Source organism: Podarcis erhardii (genome assembly GCF_964252035.2).
Source record: "Podarcis erhardii genome assembly, chromosome: 1".
Taxonomy (NCBI): Eukaryota; Metazoa; Chordata; class Lepidosauria; order Squamata; family Lacertidae; genus Podarcis; species Podarcis erhardii.
Genome location: NC_138497.1, coordinates 112849241 through 112873915, shown reverse-complemented (window position 1 = coordinate 112873915; position 24675 = coordinate 112849241). Strand labels below are relative to the sequence as shown.

The 24675-nt window shown below is 42.5% G+C and overlaps 1 protein-coding gene across 2 annotated transcripts; it reads left to right on the top strand.

Moving 5' to 3' along the window:
* The first annotated feature begins 1028 nt into the window (after positions 1–1028).
* On the top strand, positions 1029–24488 carry FASTKD1 (FAST kinase domains 1). Of its 2 annotated transcripts, none has more exons than XM_081870935.1 (15): positions 1029–1523; positions 2773–3280; positions 4478–4546; positions 7595–7720; positions 8281–8679; positions 10335–10445; positions 13021–13152; positions 14240–14726; positions 15530–15644; positions 16685–16813; positions 19024–19155; positions 19732–19845; positions 21401–21542; positions 22617–22731; positions 23897–24488. In XM_081870935.1, exons 2-15 carry the CDS (start codon positions 2946–2948, stop codon positions 23984–23986), a joined length of 2496 nt encoding a protein of 831 aa, XP_081727061.1. In that variant the 5' UTR covers positions 1029–1523; positions 2773–2945; the 3' UTR covers positions 23987–24488. The 2 variants fall into 2 exon arrangements, with proteins under 2 accessions (XP_081727061.1, XP_081727060.1); XM_081870934.1 differs by lacking the exon at positions 1029–1523 and adding an exon at positions 1544–1835.
* Positions 24489–24675: the final 187 nt, after the last annotated feature.

Here is a 24675-nt window from a genome sequence, read left to right as displayed (position 1 = left end):
TCCGACTCGCCGCCCCTTTTGGCGCGCACGCCCAAATCCCCTCCAGCCTCCAGGCCGGAGCTCCAGCGCCTGCCCCTCTTCTCTGGGGATATAGAGAAGGAAGGGAAGAGGCAACCAAATGGAGAGTGGGGTGGGTGTGTGTGTGTGTGTGTCCAGCCGCCGCACCTCAACCCAAACGATGCCCCCAGTTTTTTGGTTTGCTTGCACTCTCGGCCGTAGGCTTTCCTCAAAACGCCCTGGGATTCAAGTTTCCAGTCCTCTTGACGCCTCTCGCGCTGGCGCGCCGCGTCCTTTTACTTCGGCCGCACCGCTTTGCGATCCAAGGAGCGCTCAGGGGTGGTAGACAAACGCATGCCGCCCACATTGGCAGGGGCACGCTGTATTTGACATACATACATATTGGTATTTTTTATTTTTTATTAAATGTTCTTTTTTTAAAATAAAAAAGTAAACTTGCAGGAAGGTCAGGCCGACCCAGGTCGGGAGAAGGAAGCATCATCTTCCCAACACCGCAAACGGAGGGGAAATGGTTCTAAATGATGTCGAGGGGTTCAGGCTGCAAGGCTACACTTTCAAGGAGGGAGTCTACTTTGGTGTTAAACGTGCAATTTTGCTGCGTTTAACCTTCCTTAGGGTTTCCTACTCATAGCTGTCAACTTTCAGATTTGAAAATAAGGGATCAGCAGCCTCACCTGTCCCGGGGATAGTCTACGGGATATCTAACAATCCGGGATAGCAGCGGGAAACGGCGCTGGAATAAGGGAATTTCCCGCAAAAAAATGGAAGGTTGACAGCTATGCAATCCTACTGTCCAAAAAAAAAAGAGAGAAAAAAAGCACAAGTGGCATATATTTCCCCAGGACTAGCTATTGCCTGGAAGTGTCTTAATTTTCTCCAACATAGCGCGGACTTAAATTTGTACTGTGTTAGAAAATGAAACAAAAGGGTCTGGTTGCGTCCTTTCCGACCCTGGGTCTCCAGATGTCGGGCTACAACTCACTGACCATGGTGTCTGGGGATGATGGGAGTTGTAGTCAACATCTGGGGCCCCCAAAGTTGGGATTTCTCAAGCTTGGGTCCCCAGATGTTTTTGGCCTACAACTCCCATGATCCCTAGCTCACAGGACCAGTGGTCAGGGATGATGGGAGTTGTAGGCCAAAAGCATCTGGGGACCCAAGGTTGAGAAAGGCTGGTTGCGATCTTGCATGTATTATCAATAACCCTTGGCCAAAAATAAATTCGCAGATCCCTAGGGAGAGGCAAAGTCTAATAAATCAGCTTAAGGCTGGTAGGAGTCGTCCTGGGAGTACATTTTTTAAAACAGCTTGCCATCACACTTCGTCACCCCACCAAATAGTTGTAGCCTAGATTCGCCGCAAGCAATGTTGCACAATGGAAAGACTACAACTCCCGACAGGCAAGGAGGCTGTCGGTGGAGCATGCTGGGAAATGTAGTAGCAGATTCTTCAACCAAGACTCAGACCCGATTGTTGTATATAGGACAGAAGCTGCTGAGCGGCTGGTAAGTATGTATTTTTTGCGGCCGGTGTGGACGGAGTTATAGACATTCATTTCACTGTTAGCCAGTCGTCTCTCTATGCGGGGATATTTGCTGCTGGAGCAGAGGTGGTGATCTCCCGCCATGTGGATTCTAGGAGGAGCCTGCTTTGCAATAGGCAGCATGGTCGTGTGATCTGTAGGAAGTCTTCCTTTTCCTGCGTGCGACATGCTTCTGTTGAAAGAGATGGGCTTATACTTCCTAAGCAGCGCAAGGGACACAAGGATCCAGGCTGTTCACGGGGGTTCAAACTGTCACCTTCACAGCTGCAGAAAGGTGATAATGTCGATACGTTAGAGGTTGTACTAGGTTTATGTGTACCGGGGGTGGACTTATTCTCACGTGGCTTCTACAGAGGGGGTTTTGTTTTGGTTTTTTAAAAAAAATATTGAGAAGGAGCTTCACTATTCTGTATGAAAATGAGTGGATGTCAAGACACATTGTTTTTAAAAATAAAAAAATAGACAATATAGTGAGTTTGGATTTGTTGGAAAGGTTTTGGTTCAGATCCATCTTGAAATCAGGAAGGAAGTACAATATCATCATTACCTCAGAACACCTGTGGGAATACATATTCATATAATCCTAGAGTTGGGTGGAACCTTAAATGTGATCTAGTTCAGCCCTCCGCTGATTCAGGAAATCCACATATCCCAGAGGGAGGCAGAACCAAGTTATCTGCGAGGTAATTGGTCAGTTAGTTAAGTATTTATATTTATTTACTTGATGGGGGGGGGGCAATTGCAGTGGCTTGATTCACGCATATTTGCTATATTACAGCTTAGTGCTATATGGACGGATTTCTCAACTGTGGTTTGTTGAAGCAAGCTAACTTCATAAAACCTGTGCTTTGAAGTTGGCAAGTTTCAACAAACCATTGTTAAGATGATCTACGCTTTATTTGAGTTCACTTTTCCCGGTGATCAGCAAAATAAAAAATGGAAGCTGAATCGAAAATGGAAGTGAGAGCTTCCAAATTCCTCTATAGCTACACTGGAGGAGGGGAGGAGTATTGAACCTGAGGCTCACTGCAACTCATCATGTAACACTAAACCATGATTTTGTGTGATGTTTGAATGCCAAATATTGTTTGATTGGACTATTGATAGGCTACAATATTGATACAAGCATGCACAGGCAGACAGAACAATCAAATTTTGTGGTTTAATAACTTATTTGCAAGACTAATTATTTTAAACTGCTGCTTTTGCAGGTTCTTCAGAATTATTTCCGCTTCTTCAACAATAACTACAAAGAATACGGGAAAAGCAATATTATATATCTAAATGCTTTACCTTGCTGCTAGCTTGTGGTTTGCATCTGATTGGAAGTGAAGAAGAGTAGCCTCATTCTGGACATGTTTCAAAAAACATAAAAATCACAAATATGCTGTCTGTAAGACGTTTTTATTTATTTGCACTGAGATGTCGCCAGTGTCAGACTTGGAGTAGTGATCCCTTGTTAAGCCAGCTAAATAACTGCATAAATGAAGATCAAGTGTTTGACGTTGTTGGAAAGAACAAAACCAAACTTTCTGAAAAACACGTGGGAAGGGCAATTAATATACTTTGGGAGTTTCAAAAGAAGAAGCCTGAGCCTCTGAGGCTTACTGATTATGTAAAAAATCACTCCCAGTTTCTTATACTTCGCATTTTAGCAGAAAACAAGATTGAACAAATGGATAATGAAGCATTAGTGGATATTCTGTATAATTTACTCAGGTAAGCCATATAGTATGATGCTGAAATGTAATGGGGTAAGTTTATTAACCTGGGTTTAAAAAAGTAATTGTGTTTTTTAAAAAACATATGCTTAAACTGAAGCATCCTGGTTGCTGCAAAAGCACAGGTCACTCGTACAATGCCTGTTTAAAATTTAGATTTCTCTATCTATCTAAACAGTGTATGATCTAATGAGTCATCCTTCCCTGTGTCTGATCTCCATAAAAATGTATGAGATTACTCTCACGTAGGAGATGTTAGGTGTACAAGGCAGTGTAGGGACTGACAGTTGCAGGCACAATCAAGCCAAAGCAAAGGTAGCTTGGCTGCCAGTATTTTCTCCCATTAATGTCCTGATGTTAGGCAGTTCAGAGGGAAACTAGACAATCATTGCGGAGATGACAACAACTTCCAGAGGGTTCTCACTATTGGTTACTGCAGGGATGGGGAATCTGTGGCCTTCCAGTTGTTGTTGGACCACAGCTTTCATCACCCGTGGTCATTGGCCAATGCAGGCTGGGGCTGATAGGAGTTAAGAGTCCAAAAAGTTTGAGAAGCAAAATACAAAGTTCCAGCTGTGGCTGACGTTCTGTCCCAAGCAGGTAGAGCAATGGAGAAGAAGGAGAGCCAAGTATTAAGGGCTGAATGAGCAAATGCAGTTATGCATATTTACGGTTGGTTACAGCGGAGATGGGAGGAAATTCAGCCTCTCGGTAAAATATTCCATCGGCGCAAGCCTTTTTGCCTGCCTGGTGTAACAACCTCTCCTCTTCTACCACTTGCATGCTGTTTGTGGGTTCTCCCAATCCCCACAGTGCCAATTTGGGGGTGCAGTGGGAGGCGAGGGGGGGACCCCATTGCGCCAGCGGGAGCCCTTGAACTGGCTCCTACTAGTGGAACTAGGAAGCTGAACCTGGCCCAGGGATTTAAGTGGTTAAGTAAAAGGCCTTGAAGAAAATGTGGGGTTTAAAGGGGAAAGAGAGTTGGCATCCTAGCTGCACAGTTCCAAGCACTGATCTGTTCATAGTTGTAAGAGGCTTTCTAGAACGCGCAGGGAAAGTGTTCGGTAAGTATAAAACTCTAGCAACCAGCTATCTGTAATACATTTAAAACTGCACAGGTTCTCTCCCCCCCCCCCCCAATCTCTGTTAAAATATCTATGCAGAGAATTTGACTTGTCTTTTGGTCCTTGTTAAGGTTTGGAATTGAGGCCCATGATTCGCTGGTTGAAGAGCTCGTCATGGAATGCTGGAGAAGATTAAATGGGCAAGTACACATTAAAATTAAAATCCTATAAATTGAAAGCTTGAGAGCTCATGCTTATAAAAACTATAACAAGGTTAGTACTGACTAGCTTAATTTATTAAAAGTATGGTAGGCCCCTTTCTCTCTTCAAAGCTGAACTAGTGCACTGAGGACCATTGTACCAATAAAGGCAGCTACAGATTTAAGAATGTAACACTCCTGGATAGATTTTGAAAGGTGAGTTTAGGCTTAAATTTGATAGCTATGTAACTGGCAGTAAGGCTAACTAACCTCAGTGGGATTTATTTCAGTATAAGATTGCACTGTTAAGATTCCTAAATGAAAGCAGTGGAAGACTTGGTTTTAAACCAGTTTATAGAAGAATCTATAAAGATTTATGGGAGAAAATAACCTCTGCTCCAGTCCGCCCTTCCCTGAGGAAGTTAAAGTGTACCAGAACAATAAACTCAAGAATCTGGGCTAATATCTAAGCTTTGTGAGCGATATACATAAAACTGTTTTTTAAAAAAAAATATATCACAAAATCAGCAAAATTTAAAAAGCAGGTATATACTGTATGTTAAATTATGTGACTCAGCGGGCTTGGTGATATGAAGATTTCAGCGGGGATTTAAAGTAGTACAGTGAGGGTGCCTTATGCAGATAGGCAGGAAGTTCAAGGGATTTGGAAAACTTTAATGTTCAGTGCTGTGGTCAGTCACAAGCTCACTTTGGGATACATGTTGCTTTTTTCCTCTTGTGTCTGGTCTGCACCCTAGAGCCCTCCCTGTCCTCTCCCCCGCCTCCAGTTCTGATGCACATTTAAGTAAAACTTTAAAGGGAAGGAAGGACAAGGCAAGGACCCTCTGCTAAGTTGTACCTGACCTAAGGTGGTCACAGTACTACCACTGTACTTCAAATATATGCTAAATAAAAATAAGAAGCTGATCCCCAAATGCATGTTGGGTTAAAGATGACCCCCATTCTGAAATAGTTGAAGGCTACCAGTCTAGAAATGGTATTTGCCACTTGCCAGAGGGGGCTGAGGCTGGTTATTTACATGTTTCTGTATGGTCCAATGTAAGTCAGTCTAACTGTCCTGTGGAGCCTTAATGGACAGCTCTTGAGTTAGAATTCTCAGTATGCCAATTTTGATTGGTGGGTACAGATTCACAATTTTCAGTTAGATGGTGTGATTGGCTGGGGCTAGACTGGAGCGGCCAGAAGTGTATATAATACTACTGGGTGCTGGTCAGCAGTACTTAGTTGAGCTAGGTAGGACACATCCACACTTCTGCTTCTCTAGAAAGCATGGGTCCAAGAGGTTTTTTTTGCTTGACCCACTGCTGGGAAACCTGCTGTTTACCACTGAAGACGAACAAACATCAATCCACAGAGAACCAATTGGCATTTGTTCCAGTTCAGGTTTTCCCAGGGGAAAGCAATGGGACAAGTGGAACTGTAAACAAGCCCTTGGTCAGAGTTGTGGTTGGTTGCCAGTTCCACCAGAAGACAATGCCAGGATCAGGGAAGAAGTTAGATCTGAGAATGGCCAAAGACTTGCTGGGGGATAGCTGAATCATGTGGCTTAGGCCAAAGATACCGGGGGAGTTGTTTTGGGATGACTGGTAGGAATACCAGAAATATTATTTCCATGGTAGTACAGTGAGACAAACCTTTGCTTCAATAAATCAGTGAAGGTTTTGTGGGGGAAAAAACACTTCGAGCAGAGTCCTCAATGTACTGATGAGGCTTAACAGGGGTGGAGAAAATAAAAGGTCAATTTGGCTATAGCATGTTAATAGGATAACTGATTGCAGTGTAAGGTAGAGCTGCCATATGTCCATCGGAAATGGCGTCCCGGCTGAATTTTTGAAAATTGTTTATAATTCTCCAGGAAAACCCAGGAGTATGTCAGCCCATTGCAAATTTCCTTTAAAAAATAGCTTTAAAATTTTGCCCCCTCCCTCCTAGTATCATGAGTGGACTTTGGTAATATGGTGCCCTCATTGAGGGGGAAAAATTGCCACCCCATTCTTATTTTCACAACAATTACTTTTGGTATAATTGCTTTTATATGCATCTTTTCAGTAGGTACCTATATAAATATAGGGATGATGAGGATAGTGATGCACATATTTGGCTTGGCAGGGGAACTGCCCTACATCTAGCACTGGTGGCCTGGTTTTAGCAGAACCAGTGGAGTGGAAGTTGGGTTTTGTTATTATAGAGTAAACAAGTAAATACCCCCCTTCCCTTAACAAAGGGCATCAACCCTCTCACGGCTGCTTACAAGGTAAAATAACATACAACAAACTACACTTAATAAAACCAGCAGTAAACAGTAAAAAGAAAACCAGACCAGAAATGTTAAAATCTATTTTAAAAGGTACTTGAAGTAGTAATCTAAGATGACCGATAACTACAGGATGTAAAGCTATTATAATTTGTTACCAAGGGACAGTTGCAGGTTTGTTTGTTATTTTTAAATCAATAATGTAAGTAAGCAGTGAACTGCTCTTCAAGAATCTCTAAAATTTTGTATATACCGTATTTTTCGCCCTATAGGACGCACTTTTTCCCCTCCAAAAATGAAGGGGAAATGTGTGTGCGTCCTACGGGGCGAATGCAGGCTTTCGGTGAAGCCTGGAGAGCGAAAGGGGTCGGTGCACACCGACCCCTCTCGCTCTCCAGGCTTCGCGGACCTCTCCGCAAGCAGCGGGAGCGCTCCCGCTGCTTGCGGAGAGTTGCCTGCGTGCTGAAGCCTGCGCGCGCTGAGCTCAGCGCATCCAGGCTTCACGGACCTCTCAGCAAGCAGCGGGAGCCAGCGCTGGGCTCCCACAGCTTGCAGAGAGCTGCCTGTTTGGGGGCTGGGGTCGGGGGAAGCTCGGGCGGGCCTCCCCCGCCCCAGCCCCGCGCCTGGGGGTGGAAATAATTTTTTTCCCTTTATTTCCCCCCCAAAGAACTAGGTGCGCTTTATGGGACGGTGCGTCCTATAGGGCGAAAAATACGGTAGGTAAATGTTTTAAAGCTTTAGTAAAGCAGGCTTTTCCTTTTATATCCTCACAGACTCAGCATGCCTCTGCTATCTAAATTTGCAATGTGCCTACATGACCAACAAATGTACTTTAGTCCTCTCACTGGTGATATAGCTGATATTGTGAATAGGAACTTGGATTCCATACAAGATGGAAGGTAATCTTAATTTAATAAATGTCTCAGAAGAATTGAGAGTATTTTTGTTACCGTTCTCATGCATATATAGCACTACTGTAGCATATCTGTTTAGGCCTCTCTTGTTGTTTAAGTTAGCTGAACACAATTCTAATGAAGGTGCAACTGATAGGACACCACGTATGTTTTATTGTGCCTGTGGATTTAAATCCTCTTCCACTGCAATCCTACAGTCCCTAGGAGGGCATTGCAGGGACCCTAGGATATTGCAGATCTCTCTTCATTGGCAGAGAAAGATCTGCCCTTCTGATATGGAAATATTTCCGTTATTTTGCTTGAAAACACTCCAGTCTGCATAGCATTAAGAAAAGACACAAGAACAGCTTTGCCTTGAAGGCAAAATGGTTTTTCCTTTAATTTTTGCCTCTTTCAAATAGAGTTTCAAAAAAAAGATACCCAGTTTCATTCTGCCTCAAAACCTTACCTCCCCTCCTCTAGTCCTTTCCATTTTTAATGTAATGTCCTTTTAAATATTGTTGGGTTCGTTCAATCACTGCATACTTTTTTTGGAATGTTTTTAGGGTCTTGTCAATTTTGATGGTCAGCATATCTGGTGTTATCTCGCAGCATTTTAGAGATCGGTTAATACAGAAGGCAGAGTTTCTTCTGGAAACCTCGGAATCTGCCCCCTTGAATAATGCCAGACGATTTGTACAGTTTCTCCGGAATGTCAAACTACCACATCGACCACTGCTGGACAAGTGTAACAAAGTTTTTCTTCAGAATGCGAACCAGCTAGGCGTTGACCGTGTGGTTATCATCCTTGGACTTTACCAGGCTTTACAATTCAGCAGCGTTGAGTTAAAATTAGTTGCTAAACAGAAACTGATGGAAGCAATGGATGACTACAATAATTCTTCAAGCTTCCCTCGACTGTTTGTTACCCTTGCACCCATGGCAGGACCAGAGGTCAGAGAACGGTAAGTTTCACTTCTGGCTTACTGGGTGTGCATGTGAATACATTTTTCCTTAGAAAAGGAAGTGAATTTTTCCATGCTTTATCTGAAGACCATTGCTATCTGAGGCAGAATAGGCTGCAGTTCAACAAAGGGAAACTACAAATGCAATGGAGTTGTGCTCGGCTTATGCTATTAATGGTGAAACACCCTCCTGTCGACTTGCTTTGTTACTATTGTTGACCCAAATTGACAAAATAGATTTCAGGTTGCATATATGCACACACACACCTTGCCATTGTGTTCTTTTTCACTCCATCTGTGACAAATTCTCTTGTTGTGCTGAGGAAAGGCAACACAACAACGGCCTTGTTGAGCACACTTAACTCCTTCCTCAGAAGTAATGGAGACTGCAGAATTAGTCACAGGCTCAAATCCAAAGAGATGTGCACAGAGTTTCTGTTACCCTGAAAATGTCTTCAGAAATTTGAAGTTCCATGGGTACCACCAATAGCACAGAACTAGAACAGAGCACTCTCTATTCTCTTGGTCCATTTGAACAGTTTTGGTGTTTTGTTGCAATATTTAGACTGCTCTTTCATCTCAATATGCATTTGTTGATACCAACAGCCAACAATAATTGCTTGTTCCAAAAGTATTTCTGTACAGAATCATGTGGTTTGTGTTGCCGTTTTTCTTTGCTCACGATGGCACAAGAGATGAGGGGGCTGAGGTCACTGTTTCCTACAGAAAGAACAGAAGCTAAGGTTCCAAATTTCACCCTTCACCAATCCAGAACCAAAAGTGTTATTATTTATTTGCCTTGGATCAGCTGCATGCTTTTCCTGCATTGTCTCATATGCTGCCCTTGTGATGGTGGAAGAGCACATTACCGAATCTGGGACTTAGGAAACATGCTGTATTTGTAGCTGTATGTTGTTGTTGTTGTTTAGTCATTTAGTCGTGTCCGACTCTTCGTGACCCCATGGACCAGAGCACGCCAGGCACTTCTGTCTTCCACTGCCTCCCGCAGTTTGGTCAAACTCATGCTGGTAGCTTCGAGAACACTGTCCAACCATCTCGTCCTCTGTCATCCCCTTCTCCTTGTGCCCTCCATCTTTCCCAAAATCAGGGTCTTTTCCAGGGAGTCTTCTCTTCTCATGAGGTGGCCAAAGTATTGGAGCCTCAGCTTCAGGATCTGTCCTTCCACTGAGCACTCAGGGCTGATTTCCTTAAGAATGGAGAGGTTTGATCTTCTTGCAGTCCATGGGACTCTCAAGAGTCTCCTCCAGCACCATAATTCAAAAGCATCAATTCTTCGGCGATCAGCCTTCTTTATGGTCCAGTTCTCACTTCCATACATCACTATTGTAGCTGTATAGTTATCAGTAAAGGAACCACACCATTCTCCTGCTCCTGAAGATATTATTCATTCAGTGTGACCCTAAGTTAAAATGCTCCCTGATGGGGAACCTCTAATCCTAAATGTTTACTGGAGGTGTGTGTGTTTTAAGGTTATCTTTCTTTCTTTCAAGATACATTAAAAGCTTCACTTTATGGAGTCTGTTTCCATTTCCCCAAGCACGCTTCTTTCCCTTTTTGAAATAAGAGTGATATACACAACTCTGTGACCTCTTAAACTGCTGGAAATATGTAATATTTTGTATGTTTATTTTTAGGTTAACTGAAACTGCTCTACTAGTGGCAGATGAATTTGACCATCAGCAAACATTGGCAGTGGCGGACACTATGCAAGAAACAGAAATCAGACATCCACAACTGATTCAAAAGTAAACCTTCAGTACAAAATGGCGACTCAAAATGTTCTCAATTTCTGTAACTTCCCTTTTCTGACTGTTCAGAATGCAGCAAGTGAAAAATCTGTAACTTCTGTTTAATTTAAGAATGACCGATACAGAACGCTGAATATGCTTGCACTATATGATATGCCGTTGACTTACCTTACACCACAGTCCTAAACACATCTATTGGAAGCAAGTCCCATTGATTTTAGCAGAACTTGCATCCAGGTAAGCGTGCCTAGGATTATGGTGTAACTCATCACTGTCTGGTTGACATTAAGCTCATTTGACTTAAGAGTTTTTTGTGGAAATGTATGCTGGAATGTGCACAAGACATGTCCTGACACAACGGGTGTTAGTAAACCTCAATGAAGCTGGTGAACAAAAGCAGCATAGTTATTTTGTCCTACTTTGTGCCTGAGGCCAAACTAGGCAAAACATTAAATGCATCTTTACACTTCATGTACCTGCTTTTAAAAAGGAAAATGTCTCCCCTGAGGCTGCTTTTTGCATGGCCAGAAAGAATCCCATAGTGCCAATAGGAGGTTTTCTTACAATGCAAATAAGCAGCTTTAGAGAAGAGGTTTTCATCAGAATGGCAGCAGGAGAGAAAAGGCTTAAATCCCACCCACCTGTTGCATTCCTAATTTCAGATCCCTCTCACAGCAGCTATTTACAATTTTAAGCATGCATATTAAATATAGGAAGGCATTTAACATCCCATCTTGTTTCCCTGTTAGGGTGGCTTGGGGTAAAAATTAAAGAGCAGAGAGAAAATAATTTCCCTGCATCTACTTGGTGTTTTCCCTTTCTCTGTATGGTGCTCTGAAATTGCTGCAAATACAGTGACCAGGATCAAGACCAGCATAAACTTTTAGTCTCCCTAAAAGTATGAGGGCCTCCAACTGAATGACATTTTTCTTCCTCCTGCCATATATGCGTAGAGGTGCTTTTCACTCATATGTTGTTTGTGTCTGTTGGATACAGTCCACTGTCTTGGAAAGCGGGTAACACTTTCTTCCCTTCTTCTCTGAAAAAGTGAATTTAGTTTATAGAATGCTATGGTATACCCAGCTTGACTCCTTCCATTCACAGAAGGCTCTGGGATTCAGCTGGCACTTAGGTAAACGACAGGGGTGTTTGACTTGTTTTGGTCAAATGTTGCAAGGGGCTGCAGGAGAAAGGGGGATAAATACAAATTGCTTTCCTATTTCCATTAATATTAGCCTCTACCGTATCAAAGAAACATCCACAAATGGAAGGCACCATTGGATCCAATCATCCTTTTATTAACTACGTTCTTTAATTAAGGACTGGAGTCCAGATTTCTGCCAGTGAAGGCAAGACCAATATGGACCTGATTTTCAGATTATACCGTTTTTATTGCTGGAATAAGACAATATATCTATTTGCAGCAGTCTATGGGTATCCCAACTTTGTTCAAGTTTCTGGATATAACCCAGTGATCGCCAGCCTTTCAGGGCAAAGGGGTGGTCACTTCTGGAATCTGAGGGAGTGCCATAGGGTACCAGCTGCAAAATATCTGCCATGGAGGATATGGCATAATACAAAATGTACAATTCTGGTTTTTTTTTAAATAATATTTATTAAAATTTTGAAAGTTACAGAAAGGAAAAAGAAAAAAAGTTAAACATAACAAAACCATACAATACAATATAGAAACAAAAATATTACATATGCATAACAAAAAAACAAAACAAAAACCAACAACACATAACCTATACTTTCAATTATTAACTTTCTTTTACTTGTTTCAGCGACCTCCTCACACCTCCCTTTTTTGTATTCCACTTCGATTAATTGTTTCAGCAAATCCTTTCCATCTTACTCAAACTTCTGTCCTATCATTTAACTTAACCAATTCTAACATTATTTTTTCCTTTAATCCAATTACAATCTATTATACTTAATTCTTTATAACATTTCTGCTAAGGCCATGTAACTTCATTCCAACATCCTTCTAACATTCATTAATTTTACAATGTTTCTGTAAGTAGTCTTTAAATTTCTTCCAATCTTCCTCCACCGACTCTTCTCCCTGGTCTCGGATTCTGCCAGTCATTTCCGCCAGTTCAAAATGTACAATTCTGGGATCTAGTGAAATGTGGGCGTGTTTAAGGGCGTGAGCTCATTGTAAAAGAAGCTGAGCCACTGCAGACAGCAGCAGAGCAGGAAGAGTAAACATTCTATCATGCATTGTGGATTTTTGAAGGGACATTTACCATGTCTTTTCGTGGGCACTGCAAAGAGGTATTGACAGGCACAATGGCACCCAACGACATCATGGTGGTGACCCCTGGCATAACAGCACATGAAATGCAGGACATCGTTATCAGAAAGCATTGACAGATCCCAAGCAGCCTGCTTTTGCTGTTGTGGCGATGTTACAGATACTCCATTCAAAATAGATTTATGATCCATCTTGTAATTTAATGTGTGTGCATCTCAGGGCCAGGGCAGTTTGTAAAATACATCTTCACTATTATTTGAAAGGATTTTAATTTCACCCTGAAATTTAGCCTCATCTGCTTTTGGTTTTCAGGATTGTGTCTCTGCTTTACAAACATATGGATCTCTACAAACCAGTAGAATTGGCCAAATTGGCCTACGCCCTCCTCCTATTTCATTGCTCCAATCCTGAGATTTATTCCAAATTACAGAGATTGCTCACCAGGTAAGAAAGCACATTTTATCAGCAAATATATTCTGATGATCGCTTTCTTTATTAATTTGTTACATTTGAATCCTTCCCTTCTTCCTTAGCAGAATTTAAGGAAGTGGTGTTGTTGTTGTTTAGTCGTTTAGTTGTGTCCGACTCTTCGTGACCCCATGGAGCAGGAAGTACAGTGGTACCTCGGGTTAAGAACTTAATTCGTTACGGAGGTCTGTTCTTAACCTGAAACTGTTCTTAACCTGAAGCACCACATTAGCTAATGGGGCCTCCCGCTGCTGCCACGCCACCGGAGCACGATTTCTGTTCTCATCCTGAAGCGAAGTTCTTAACCCGAGGTACTATTTCTAGGTTAGCGAGTCTGTAACCTGAAGCGTATGTAACCCGAGGTACCACTGTACTTGCAGTTGCAGTTTGCAGTGATCATCTTAAGAAGGCATTCTTCCTCTTGCACATGGGAAGAATATCTCGCTTCTAAATAAAGCACACTACTGGCTTTAGAAATAACATTTTTATGCAAATATCCATTTAATTGATAAATTAATCAATTGAAAATGTCTTTGAACAGGGTACTTCTCTAATTTTCATACCCTTTTAAAATTTGATACAGTGGATACAATTTCTTGCTAAGGAATTATAAGTGAATTACATCAGGGAATAAGCTCAGTCTGACCCAGTTTGCTGCATTTGTTCCTATTTTCACATTTTCAGTGTGTAGGACTAGGGATTTAAGTAGCTTGCAATGATATCTGTGGCAAGAGCAGCTGGCGGGTGGGTGGGTGGGTGGGTTGGTTGTTCGCCTCCCAGCACTGGTGTTACTGTAGCTTACCAGGATTGGGGATGAGGTGGCAGGGAGTTTGGTGCTGGCCACACCAGCAGAAGCTGGCCACACTGCTCCACATCTTCCTTCTGGTAAGCCACAATGATGCCACTGCCTCCCATACCCGCTGCTCGCTCCTGATCGGTCGGATTTCTTTTCAAGCAAATATGCAATTGACCTGGGTGTAAAATGCACTAAAAAATATTTGTGGCCCGCCGATTTTCACTCTTCATCACTGACAGATGTATATCTCTCTGTTTTGCATTCCAGCTGTTTACACACTAATGTCGTACCGACCGATATTTCCATGCTCATCCGTGTTCTTTCCTTGCTTCCTAACTCCTACATGGATGAAGTCATAGTCACTCGAATGGAGGCTGTAATGTCTCAGTGCAGCCTGAGTGATTTGAGTTCCTTTGCCACAGCTGTTATGAAATGGATTCGACGTGATCAGCCCCATCAGCAAAGCCCTTCGGTGCAGTACGGAAAACTTTTGCAAAAAGTCAATAATTGTGCACTTGAGAGACTTCAGAAAGCCGACAATCTGGATCTTCTGTTACATGAGTTGAAATACATATCTGGAGACTGGTTTGAAGAAATGCTCCTTGAGGAAACCACGGTTGCTCTTCAGCGCTTGGCAGACCAGATTACATGGACAAATGTGACAGAGTTGTCATCTTTTTTTGCCAGAACTTCCTATCTCTGCGTTCCATTACTTGATAGAATAGCTGCTGTTACCGTTCAGCATATAGATAAGGTACTAACGACACATGATCATTTCATCTCCCACGTTTCGTGTGTATTCTTATTTGGACATAGTTTATCAGAGCTGTGTCTCCCCCCCCCCCCGGTGTATTGGGTCTGCACTGCACACTATGCTGAGTGATTTGATTGCTACCCCGGGAACATGTATAACTTGCTCACATTACGGAGAGACTGAAGACGCGGACCCATTTTATAGAAAGCATATCCCCATTTACATGGGTCTTATATTCCAAATCCCCGTGTGCATCAGTGAAGTTGCATACAATGGGGGAATCGGCTGTCGGCTCAACAAAGCCCCACTGATGTGTGGGGAAGGAACTCGATGTTTACAGACCACCTTCTTAACTTTTGTTGCTTTTTTAATAATAATAATAATAATAATTATTATTATTATTATTATTCCCCACCCATCTGGCTGGGTTTCTCTGGGCGGCTCCCAACAGAATATTAAAAACATGATGCAACATCAAACATTAAAAACTTCCCTAAAGAGGGCTGCCTTCAGATGTCTTCTCAAAGTCAGGTAGTTGTATATTTCCTTGACATCTGATGGGAGGGCGTTGCACAGGGCGGGCGCCACCACTGAGAAGGCCCTCTGCCTGGTTCCCCGAAACCTCACTTCTTGCAGTGAGGGAACCGCCAGAAGGCCCTCAGAGCTGAATCTCAGTGTCCAGGCTGAATGATGGGGGTGGAGATGCTCCTTCAGGTATATTGGAGGAATTATTAAAATCTGGCAGACATACATGGTGAATGCTAACTGTCCTTTTCTCCTCCACCCCCTGCTTTCTTCTCTAGGTTTACAGTTCTGAGATTTACTCTTTTCTCCATCCCTTTGCTACTCTAAATTACGATCCTCCCCAGAGTGAAGAGTTTTTTGAGGCTTGCCTTCAGCACTTGAGCTCTTGCTTGGGTAAGTTCATCAGAGAGGAATGGTAGCCAGGTGACATTTCCCCCAGGTGCCAACTGGCAGTGTGATGAGCGCACAAGGCCAAATAAAATCTCTTTTTGAATCAAAGAAAACTGATATAATTCAGAACCTTTTGCTGTTGTTTTTTTGGGAGGCCGTGGGGGGACAGGGGACGACGACAATGACGTTGTGCTAACTATTCTAAACATCGGCAGGTAGAATGAATTTAAACTGGTGAGCAGTGAAGTGGCAGCTCTTTCCCCATCTTTCAAAATGAGCACAGCGCTAAGCAGGAGCACATTTTAAACGATTTGTGCTTGCTGATACAAAAATACCCATACAGATTTTAAGACAAAGATTCATTTGGCTATTTCCTGTAAAGGGCGCTTATGAAGCTGCTGCTGCAAATGTGCCGCTCGCAATGTGGGAAGACCCAGTTGCACAGCCTTAGGCACGGTAATGTATGGAGAAGGGGCTGGCAGGCAAGGACTGGGTGAATACAAGTGTGGGAGTACTAGCAGTGATTTTCTTACATAAACCATGCTGGAGAGGATGTGGGCGAGGGATCTATTATTCTGTCCAAGTTAACGTCAAGGCCAACAGCGTGAAAATAAGCTCTATAAGTGTACAGTTAATCGGGTCGTTTTTAGGACTGTGACATTTGCCACCACGTTCTTCCTTCTGTGATGGTTCCCCACTGTTTTCCACCCGCCCTGTTCCCATTCTCTGTATCCCTGCTCCTTCTGTTCCTCTGGACCATTATAAAATCTGAACCTCAGTTTCCAGAAGCAGAATAAATAGGCAAATGTATGTAAAAACACTCAACATTTTAGCCTTGTTCATGTGTCACTTGTGTGTTAGGTATAGCTGTTGAGCAAGGAACAGGGATGCACTTTTATCCCCACCCATGATAAATTCCTGTGGCAAGGAAGGGACTCTGTGTGATTGTATGGGTGTGGAGAGTTCTAGCTTCCTATCTGTTTCTCCACTTCTTCAGAGATACTGTCAGTTAAAGGATACACTAATATATTTGTTTTAAACAGGTAGTTTTGAACCGCATCTCCTTGTGCTGCTTGGTTTTGCTTTGGCTGTTGCTGAGTATTTTCCAGAGAATGTGATAAAGGCTATATTTAACATCGAATTTCTGGCCAAACTAGATGCCCAACTTGAAAGTAAGAAATAATTACAAATTTTAACAAGACTCTTGCATTTTGTAAGAGATTGTGTGTATGTGTTTTCTTTTGCTCAGAACGGGAATTGCCAACTGCATTTTTTGATACTACTGTCTTCTTGGTTTCCAATAATCTACCTTGGAATAATATTCCTATGTTCGAGTTAGGTTGTTTTCAACAAACCACGGTTTGCCAGTTGAGAAACAACAAACCATGGTTGAGCCTGAGGCTTGCCTAGAATATTGTTTAATGGGATATGCGGGCGTGACCAAATCCTCCACATGTAAAAATGGGCAAAGCCACGAGGATTCTTTTCTTCAGATACATACTCTGCCTTCTTGCATAGCGAGTGAGCAACATGCAATTCAGATATTACTTACCTAGGAGAAATATCAATCCACTAAGTATTTCTTTTTCTTGCATACTACTCCCCAACACCATCATAGGACGGAAGTAAAATCTGATTCAGGCTATACTGTGTTTTAAATGTCTTCTCTTTCCACCCAGCTTGAAGGAGTAAGGATTTTCAGTTGTGATTATAAATGAGGTTACTTGTTAAGAGAATCATACAGCAGCCTTGAGTCAGGTAGTTCTTCCCATAAATGCTCCCCCAAGCTAGGTCAGGAGTGAAACATTACTTTCATTTTGTTTTTAAAATGAAGGTACAGTTAAAACTAGCATTTTAATTTAGTCTGTTCAACTATAAATTTTCATCCGATTGAGACTTCATTTATTCATTTGGGCATTTCTGTACTAACCAATCCACTACATGTCATCTGGCAGTTTCCATTTTTACTCAGATGTAAGTCCCACTTTTCTCAGTGAAGCTTTGTTCTCTGTGCATAGAATAATACCTTTATTACTTGCTTACTTTCATCCCCCTTGTGCCCGCTCTACATGGGGAAAGGAGGAGAAGGCATGGTGGACTCCCCCGAGTTGTGACTATGTTTGTGAGGAAGTTGTCCTCTGCATCAGCAGCACCAAAACAGAACAGTGATTTTCCTTTTCCCTCCCAGAGGGGAAAAGAGGAATGAAGCTCTCCTCACCTTCTCTATCGTCTCTTTGAAATGCTTGTAGATAGGACCCCTCAAAATTCCAAACAGCCAGATTATTTTAAAAGCCAAAAAGGGTAACAATGCTTCTCGACTTCATAAAGAAACCCAGAGTGAATTTTGACTTCTGGTTGTTGTTTTTTTGCTGAAGCCCTATACCCATTGAGTATGAATTCAACGGGGCTCTATGTAAGGTTGTGTTGATCAATGTCTTTTCCCTTCTGCATGGATTCATTTTTTAGAAAGCGCTACTAGTTCTCAGAAACTGCTGCTTCTGCAGAGTTGCAAGGCTACCTCCACAGCCTGGCTATTCACAAGAGTAGTGTTGGAAGGCGGTGTTGGGGAGGCATATCAGACCCCATACCTGTACCAACTTTGTATTAGACCTGCTGCCAGCTGGCTGTGAGGGCAGCTTGGGAGTCTGTGGATCCCAGGCCATCTTAGCCCTCAGAAGGCCCCTTTTTGTGGGCTACCCATTGGGCTCTGCCAACGGGGGTAGGGTGAATGGAAGGCAGGAGGTCTGTACCAGTGGAGGTGTCAGCGACTGGGCAGAGGAGGAATGGTGGAGACTACCTCCGCATCCTGACCCAGGGAGGAGGAAGAGGAAGACAGTATAGATTTACAACAGGGGTTTGAGGGTGGAAGCAGCTCAGAGGCAGATTTGGGAAATCATGGGAGAGCCAGAGCAGCTGTCTGACATGTTGTCATTAGAAAGCATTTCAGACCCTCTATCTATCTGCCAGAACTCGGTGAGCCTTAAAAGTAGGAGAGCAAAGAGCTCAAAGACAGAGGGCACTTAGTGGATTCAAGAGGCTGGGTCCTACAGCCTCTCCCTGTAAAGATTGAAATAAAAAAGGACTGTAAGAAACTTTTCCTTTTCTTTATAATCTCCTGGGCAACCAGCCGGGAGCCACTGACAGCATCCTGACAGGAGGCTGGCTGAGCCAGCAAAAGCAAGCAGAGGGATGCCTCTGTTCAGTCCAGTGCCCCCGCAGCCCAGTGTACAGCGGTGGGGGTTGGATTGCAGCTTAAGAGACTTTTGATTTGCTTCTGCGGCCATGTCCTTTGTGCTGCTTGCTTTTGTACTTACAGAAGTGCTGTCAAGTGTACAGTGGTGTAAATAGTGTTCGTTTTTTTCTCTGTTTTTTAAAAAACCAGCGCTACCAGGTTCCTTAAACCGGAGGGTCCGCTTACGGCTGATGGAACTGAACCGAGCGGTATGTCTGGAGTGCCCAGAGCTTCAAATTCCGTGGTTTCATGAGCGCTACTGCCAGCAACTACAGCGAAAAGGTGAATATTTAACCTTTTAAATGACGGTTGCATTATGGGTGCCTCAGTGCATTAAAAAAACACACCTTTACAGAGTCATATTTATTAAAACTCAGAACATTTCAGAAATGGCTTAAACTTCAGTTAGGACCTTGTCAGCCTACTTTGAAGTGCTATATGAAGTTCTTTAAAAAAAACAAAAAAACAGAAAAGATGCTGACAAGCTCAGGGTAATATCCATTTGGTACCCTTGCATAACGTTTCTCCTAATGGAAGAATGCAGGAGGTGATCCCCCCCCATTTCCTCTCCCCACTGAAGCCCATAGCACCCTCTGAAAATCTGCTCTGGAGGGTTGGGGAATCTCTAGGATGGGTTGGGAGATGGCATGGAGCGGGGGGACAAATTGGCAAAGATGGCCTCCCTTCTTCCTTTAGCAGATGCCTCTACTGGAGCAAACGCTCAAGGAGCATCACCTGGATTCCACCTTCTGATAACGTAACACGCGTCGTTCTTGTAAAGTGATTCGTGATATTTTGTTCTGTCTTCCCTTTGCTTCTGATCTGGTTTTTATGCTTTGTTTTTGTTTTCACCCACAGGCAGTGGTAGTCTTAGCGCGTTGCAACAGCAGATTCACGGACTGCTGGGAGAAATTTTGGGAGGAAGCCACTTTGCCAAGGTGTCTGTTCTCACTCCATACTACTACGGAATCGGTGGGTGTTTAATTCATGGGAAATCCTCTGTGGTTCAGCGTTTCATGGGAAACTCTCTCAAAACATGTCTCAAATATACTGAAGCAAGTCCTGGCTATCCAAAGCAAGTCCTGGCTATCCCAGAGGCTTTCCAGACAATCTATTTATAGTTATCTGAATGCAGTGTTATTTATTTTTCCTTATTGAAGGCCTGTCCTGATTCACAGGCCCAAAGGAGGGTCCGTGCGAGTGATTTGATGCAGGGATACCAAAGAAGGATGCCTCAAACACCATCAGGGCCAGTTCTTGTGCTGGGGCAACCCAGCCAGATGAGCAGGGTATAAATGATAAAATTATTATTACAGTGGTACCTCGGGTTACATACACTTCAGATTAGAGAGTCCGCTAACCCAGAAATAGTACCTCGGGTTAAGAACTTTGCTTCAGGATGAAAACAGAAATCGTGCGCTGGCGGCGCGGCAGCAGCAGGAGGCCCCATTAGCTAAAATGGTGCTTCAGGTTAAGAACAGTTTCAGGTTAAGAACAGACCGCCAGAACGAATTAAGTACGTAACCAGAGGTACCACTGTAGTAGTAGTAGTAGTAGTAGTAGTAGTAGTAGTACTTGTATACTTTTATTTATATGCTATTCAAAAAACAAAACAGCAGTTTACAACAATTCTACTTAAAACCACACAATGCAGCTATATAGAGCACATTGCATTAATCCAGCCTCTGGGTTACCAATGTACGGGATACAGTGGCCAGGCTCTTGCAGTTGCTGGATGCAATGAGGTAGTATGAGAGTCTTGACAACTGTGCTCCCCACCCAATTCTGTAGCATTTCATGTTGTTTTAAAGTTTAAGTTGTATTTTACCTCAGCCTTCTGAGTGCAGCTGTGAAAATTCCTCCCCTGATCCCCGCCCCCCAAAAGCAGAATTCCTCACATCTAGGCTACTCCCTAACTTTCCCTTTAAAATAGCTACTGCATTTGCATGAAACTTTTGGAAACTGTTGGGCCATGGATAAAAATGCGGTTGGGTGAGGCTTTGCATCTTTTGGATAATAAGCCCCAGCTGAGGAGCATATTTAATTGAAATCAGTAGCACGTCCTTCCAAGTAATTGTGCTCAGGATCTTGGTGTGAAAAGTTGTACTACTGAAATCAATGGGACTGGAGTGACATAAGCAGTAAATAGTCAACCTGTGTGTAACAGAGAAGTTTTGCTTATAGGTTTTCTTTTCTTTTCTTGTAAGTGGTGGCCTGTGTAACTATTATCCTAACCTTAAATAGTGAGTGAGTGCTCTGGGAGCTAAAGTATTGTTGAAGCAAAGTATGAGCCTGGTGAGTACCTGGATTGTAGATCACTGGAGCCCCATCTAAGCTGTTTCATGCTTTACTTAAGAGTCTGCTCTTAAGTATACAGCTCTTAAGTATATACGTGTGTCTGATTATACAGTAGTAGTGCTTGAGTAACATTGTGGTTTGCAATATTGCACTGGTGGAGGAGTCATGCCTCACTGTAAACATTAACTTCCTATTGTGACAAGTCCTGAGATGATAATTTTTATTTCAGACTTTGAGTGTATTCTTGATAAAAACAAGAAGCCTCTTCCGCATACCGAACAGATTGTTGTCATGGCTGACTTGAAGGGAATGCACTGGCAGCAAGATGGTCTGTTGTTGGGAAGGAAAGGGCTGCCGCCGGGAGCTCAGAGGTGGTTACATATTTTCTGTGTGCTTCTATGGTCCATCTTCTTTCATACTGTTTCATGCCACATACAAATTCAGGGAAGGCTGATCTGTCCCATTGTACGTATCTGACTCCACTTGCTCCTAAAGAGTAAGTGAGAAGCAAGTTGCACTTACAACTTTAGTCGCTAACAACAACATTTAAAATAACAGCATTTAAAATAAGTTGCTCCTTACTTTGGCCTGAACCTGAGTGCCAACTTCTGCTGCCATTTAAACTGGGAAGCATATCTTCGCATCTGCGTGTGCTCTTCAGCCGTTAATGTTTTTGACTTGGAATAAAATGCTACATTGTGAAATGCACTAAGCTTTATTACAAGGCCTTTGGGGTTCTTGGACCAAGGCAAGCTGAGTTGAAATAAAAAAGGATATTTCATTTCCTCCATTAATTTACTGCAGTTTATTCCGGATAGACACCTTCATCAAGTCTACACCATTCCTAATGTAGAAACTCCCTTCCTTATTGATAGGGCAACCTATATTTGCTTTAGTTACTTACTCAATGGAAAGTTAATTTCTAGCTGGCTGTGTTGTTAAAGAGCGTCTGTTTCAGTATTCCTTGAACTTTATTTGCTCTGAAGAAACCTTGTTAGATTTTATTGTTGTTCTGTACATATGCCACATATTTGCAGAGACTGATGCACATTGAGATGTGACAGATATCTCTTGTTCAGGGTTAACCTTTCCATTTCAGTGGAGTGAGGTATTATAAGTGTGCAAAGGAATAAACATAGGTTGTCTCCCTCTACTGAAAGGAACTGGGAAAGTTCTCCTTGGCAGGGAAACTGGAGGCATCAGCCTTGAGAGGCCCCTTGCTCAGAAGAGACTGATGCATTTACAGTTTAACATTGCAATACATATTTTAATATGATAAAACTCTGCACTTTCCCTTGGCACTTTTCACTTCTGAGGTGAGACATACATACAATTTCAGGAGTTTTCTGCCCCTATTATCTAAATGGCTCACTTTAGATTCTGAGTAGGTTCTGTTTTCAGATTGTTGAACTTATAATCATGCACATACGATTGTATTGTATTAGAATTGCAGTGGATTTTCTGGATTCAAAAGCCTTTTGTAAGAACTTGAATCACCTGAAAGGAGAAGCTGCTATGAAAAAGCGACATTTGGAGATTCTAGGATACCATGTTGTTCAGGTATGTTCTCTATATTTTGTATCAGTATTCCACATAATTGCAGAATTTATCTGACAATATGTCAATATTCTTTATTTGAAAGTTTTTTTATCATAAATATTCAGGGATGTGTTCTGCTAACTTTTACTCAGGGTAGACCCATTGAAAATTAGTTGGATTCAGTCCTCCACCCTTCTTCCAAAGGTTGCTTTCTCTTCTTCTCAAGTTGTTCTCAGCTGAATATTATTAATATTATTATTACCACCACCACCACTTCCCAAATGGTCTTACAATCTAAAAACAGACCGGGGGGGGGGGGAGCGGGGGAGACAGCAAAGGGGAAAAGATGGAAACAGAGGCAGGAATAAAAAGAGGAAGAAGATGCCATTTTCCCCCCAGTTGCTCATGTTTGGATTTAGAGTGGGACTTAGAACTTCCAGAGGCTTCAGCAAAAAGATGGGCTTTGGTTTGAGGAAAGTAAGAGAGGTTATTTAAACTTACACAATTGTATAAAAGGTAGAGAACTTACATTGAGTTTTAAAAAACGTTGAAAAAATTACACAGTTGGAAGATTGTTATCAAGTACACCTCACAACCTATGGACCTCCATATGTTGTTCTACAACAATTCATATTATCCTTGCTCTTTGGCGAAGCTGCCTAGGGGAGGGGTCAGCAAACTTTTTTAGCAGGGTCCACTGTCCACAGGTCCACTGTCCCTCAGACCTTGTGGGGGGCCAGACTATTTTTTTGGGGGGGGGGAATGAACGAATTCCTATGGCCCACAAATAACCCAGAGATGCATTTTAAATAAAAGGGCACATTCTACTCATGTAAAAACACGCTGATTCCCAGACCGTACGCGGGCTGGATTTTGAAGGTGATTGGGCTGGATCCAGCCCCCGGGCCTTAGTTTGCCTACCCATGATCTTGTTCTTTAGCCTCAGTGCAGATGGAATACTGTCCAGTTCCTAAAGTTAGGTGACCAAGTGCTCCATAACAGGAAACTGACTAGTGTTATGTCTGAACATGTTTTCACTTATCATGTTCCCCTCCAAATCAGTTTACAACCAGATCTAGAAGTGGCTGTGTAACTATGCCAATACAACAAGGATTCTTGTTAAAAAACAAGTATCTTAATAGGTTTCCCTTGCTATATTTCTACAGTAAACTTTATTTTATTTCAGATCCCTCATTTTGAATGGAATTCCATGGAGCTGTCATCAAAGGAGGCATGGATGGAGTATCTAAAGAATAAAATATATGAAAAGGTTTGATACAATCACGTGAAGAAGACACACAATCATGAAGTTATTTTATATGGACTATGGAACATTAAATATTTTCAGCCTGATGTGGCTTTACTGAAATCCCTTTTTAAAACTGAAATCATCACAACGCACACTAGGCTCTAGTTCCACAAAGCTGACCCACATGCGGAAGCAGGTTCACACACCTGCTGCCTATGCAGATGTGCCTCTGGATTTACATTTGGACCTGGATTTTGATGCTCCACTACATCTCTTTGAAATGGCTGGATAATTCTTCCAATGCCGATGAGAATGTGTTTCCCCATCTGTAACCCTCCTTTCTGAATCCCCCCCCCCCCGAGGGTTGGAGAACTTCCAGAGCTGCTCCCCTTGAAGCACAAAGAGCTGCCTCTTCCACCCATAGGAAAATATCAATCATACATGCACTGACCTCTCAGAATCTTAGCTCAGACACATTTGTGTTTCTCATATGCATACAAATGGGCAATAAAAGACAATGGAACAGAAAGCCTAATGGAAGTCATTAGGATGGAATGTGTCTCTGCACCTTGAAATTTCGCTTTAGGTCAAAGTAAGTGAAAGTAAACCACAGTTACCAGTTCCCCTCAGTTTATGATACCTTTATACCTGCTTCTTCCTTCTACAGAGCTACTTCTAGCCTGGTGAACTAGAAAGCTACCACACTCTGATTTTTG

What these genes read in the sequence shown, in the direction of transcription:
- FASTKD1 (XM_081870935.1), top strand. Translation starts at nt 2,946, where the DNA reads ATGCTGTCTGTAAGACGTTTTTATTTATTTGCACTGAGATGTCGCCAG. An exon ending in ATTCTGTATAATTTACTCAG is followed by an intron (nt 3,281 to 4,477) that starts GTAAGCCATATA and finishes GTCCTTGTTAAG; the next exon opens with GTTTGGAATTGAGGCCCATG. An exon ending in GATTCCATACAAGATGGAAG is followed by an intron (nt 7,721 to 8,280) that starts GTAATCTTAATT and finishes GAATGTTTTTAG; the next exon opens with GGTCTTGTCAATTTTGATGG.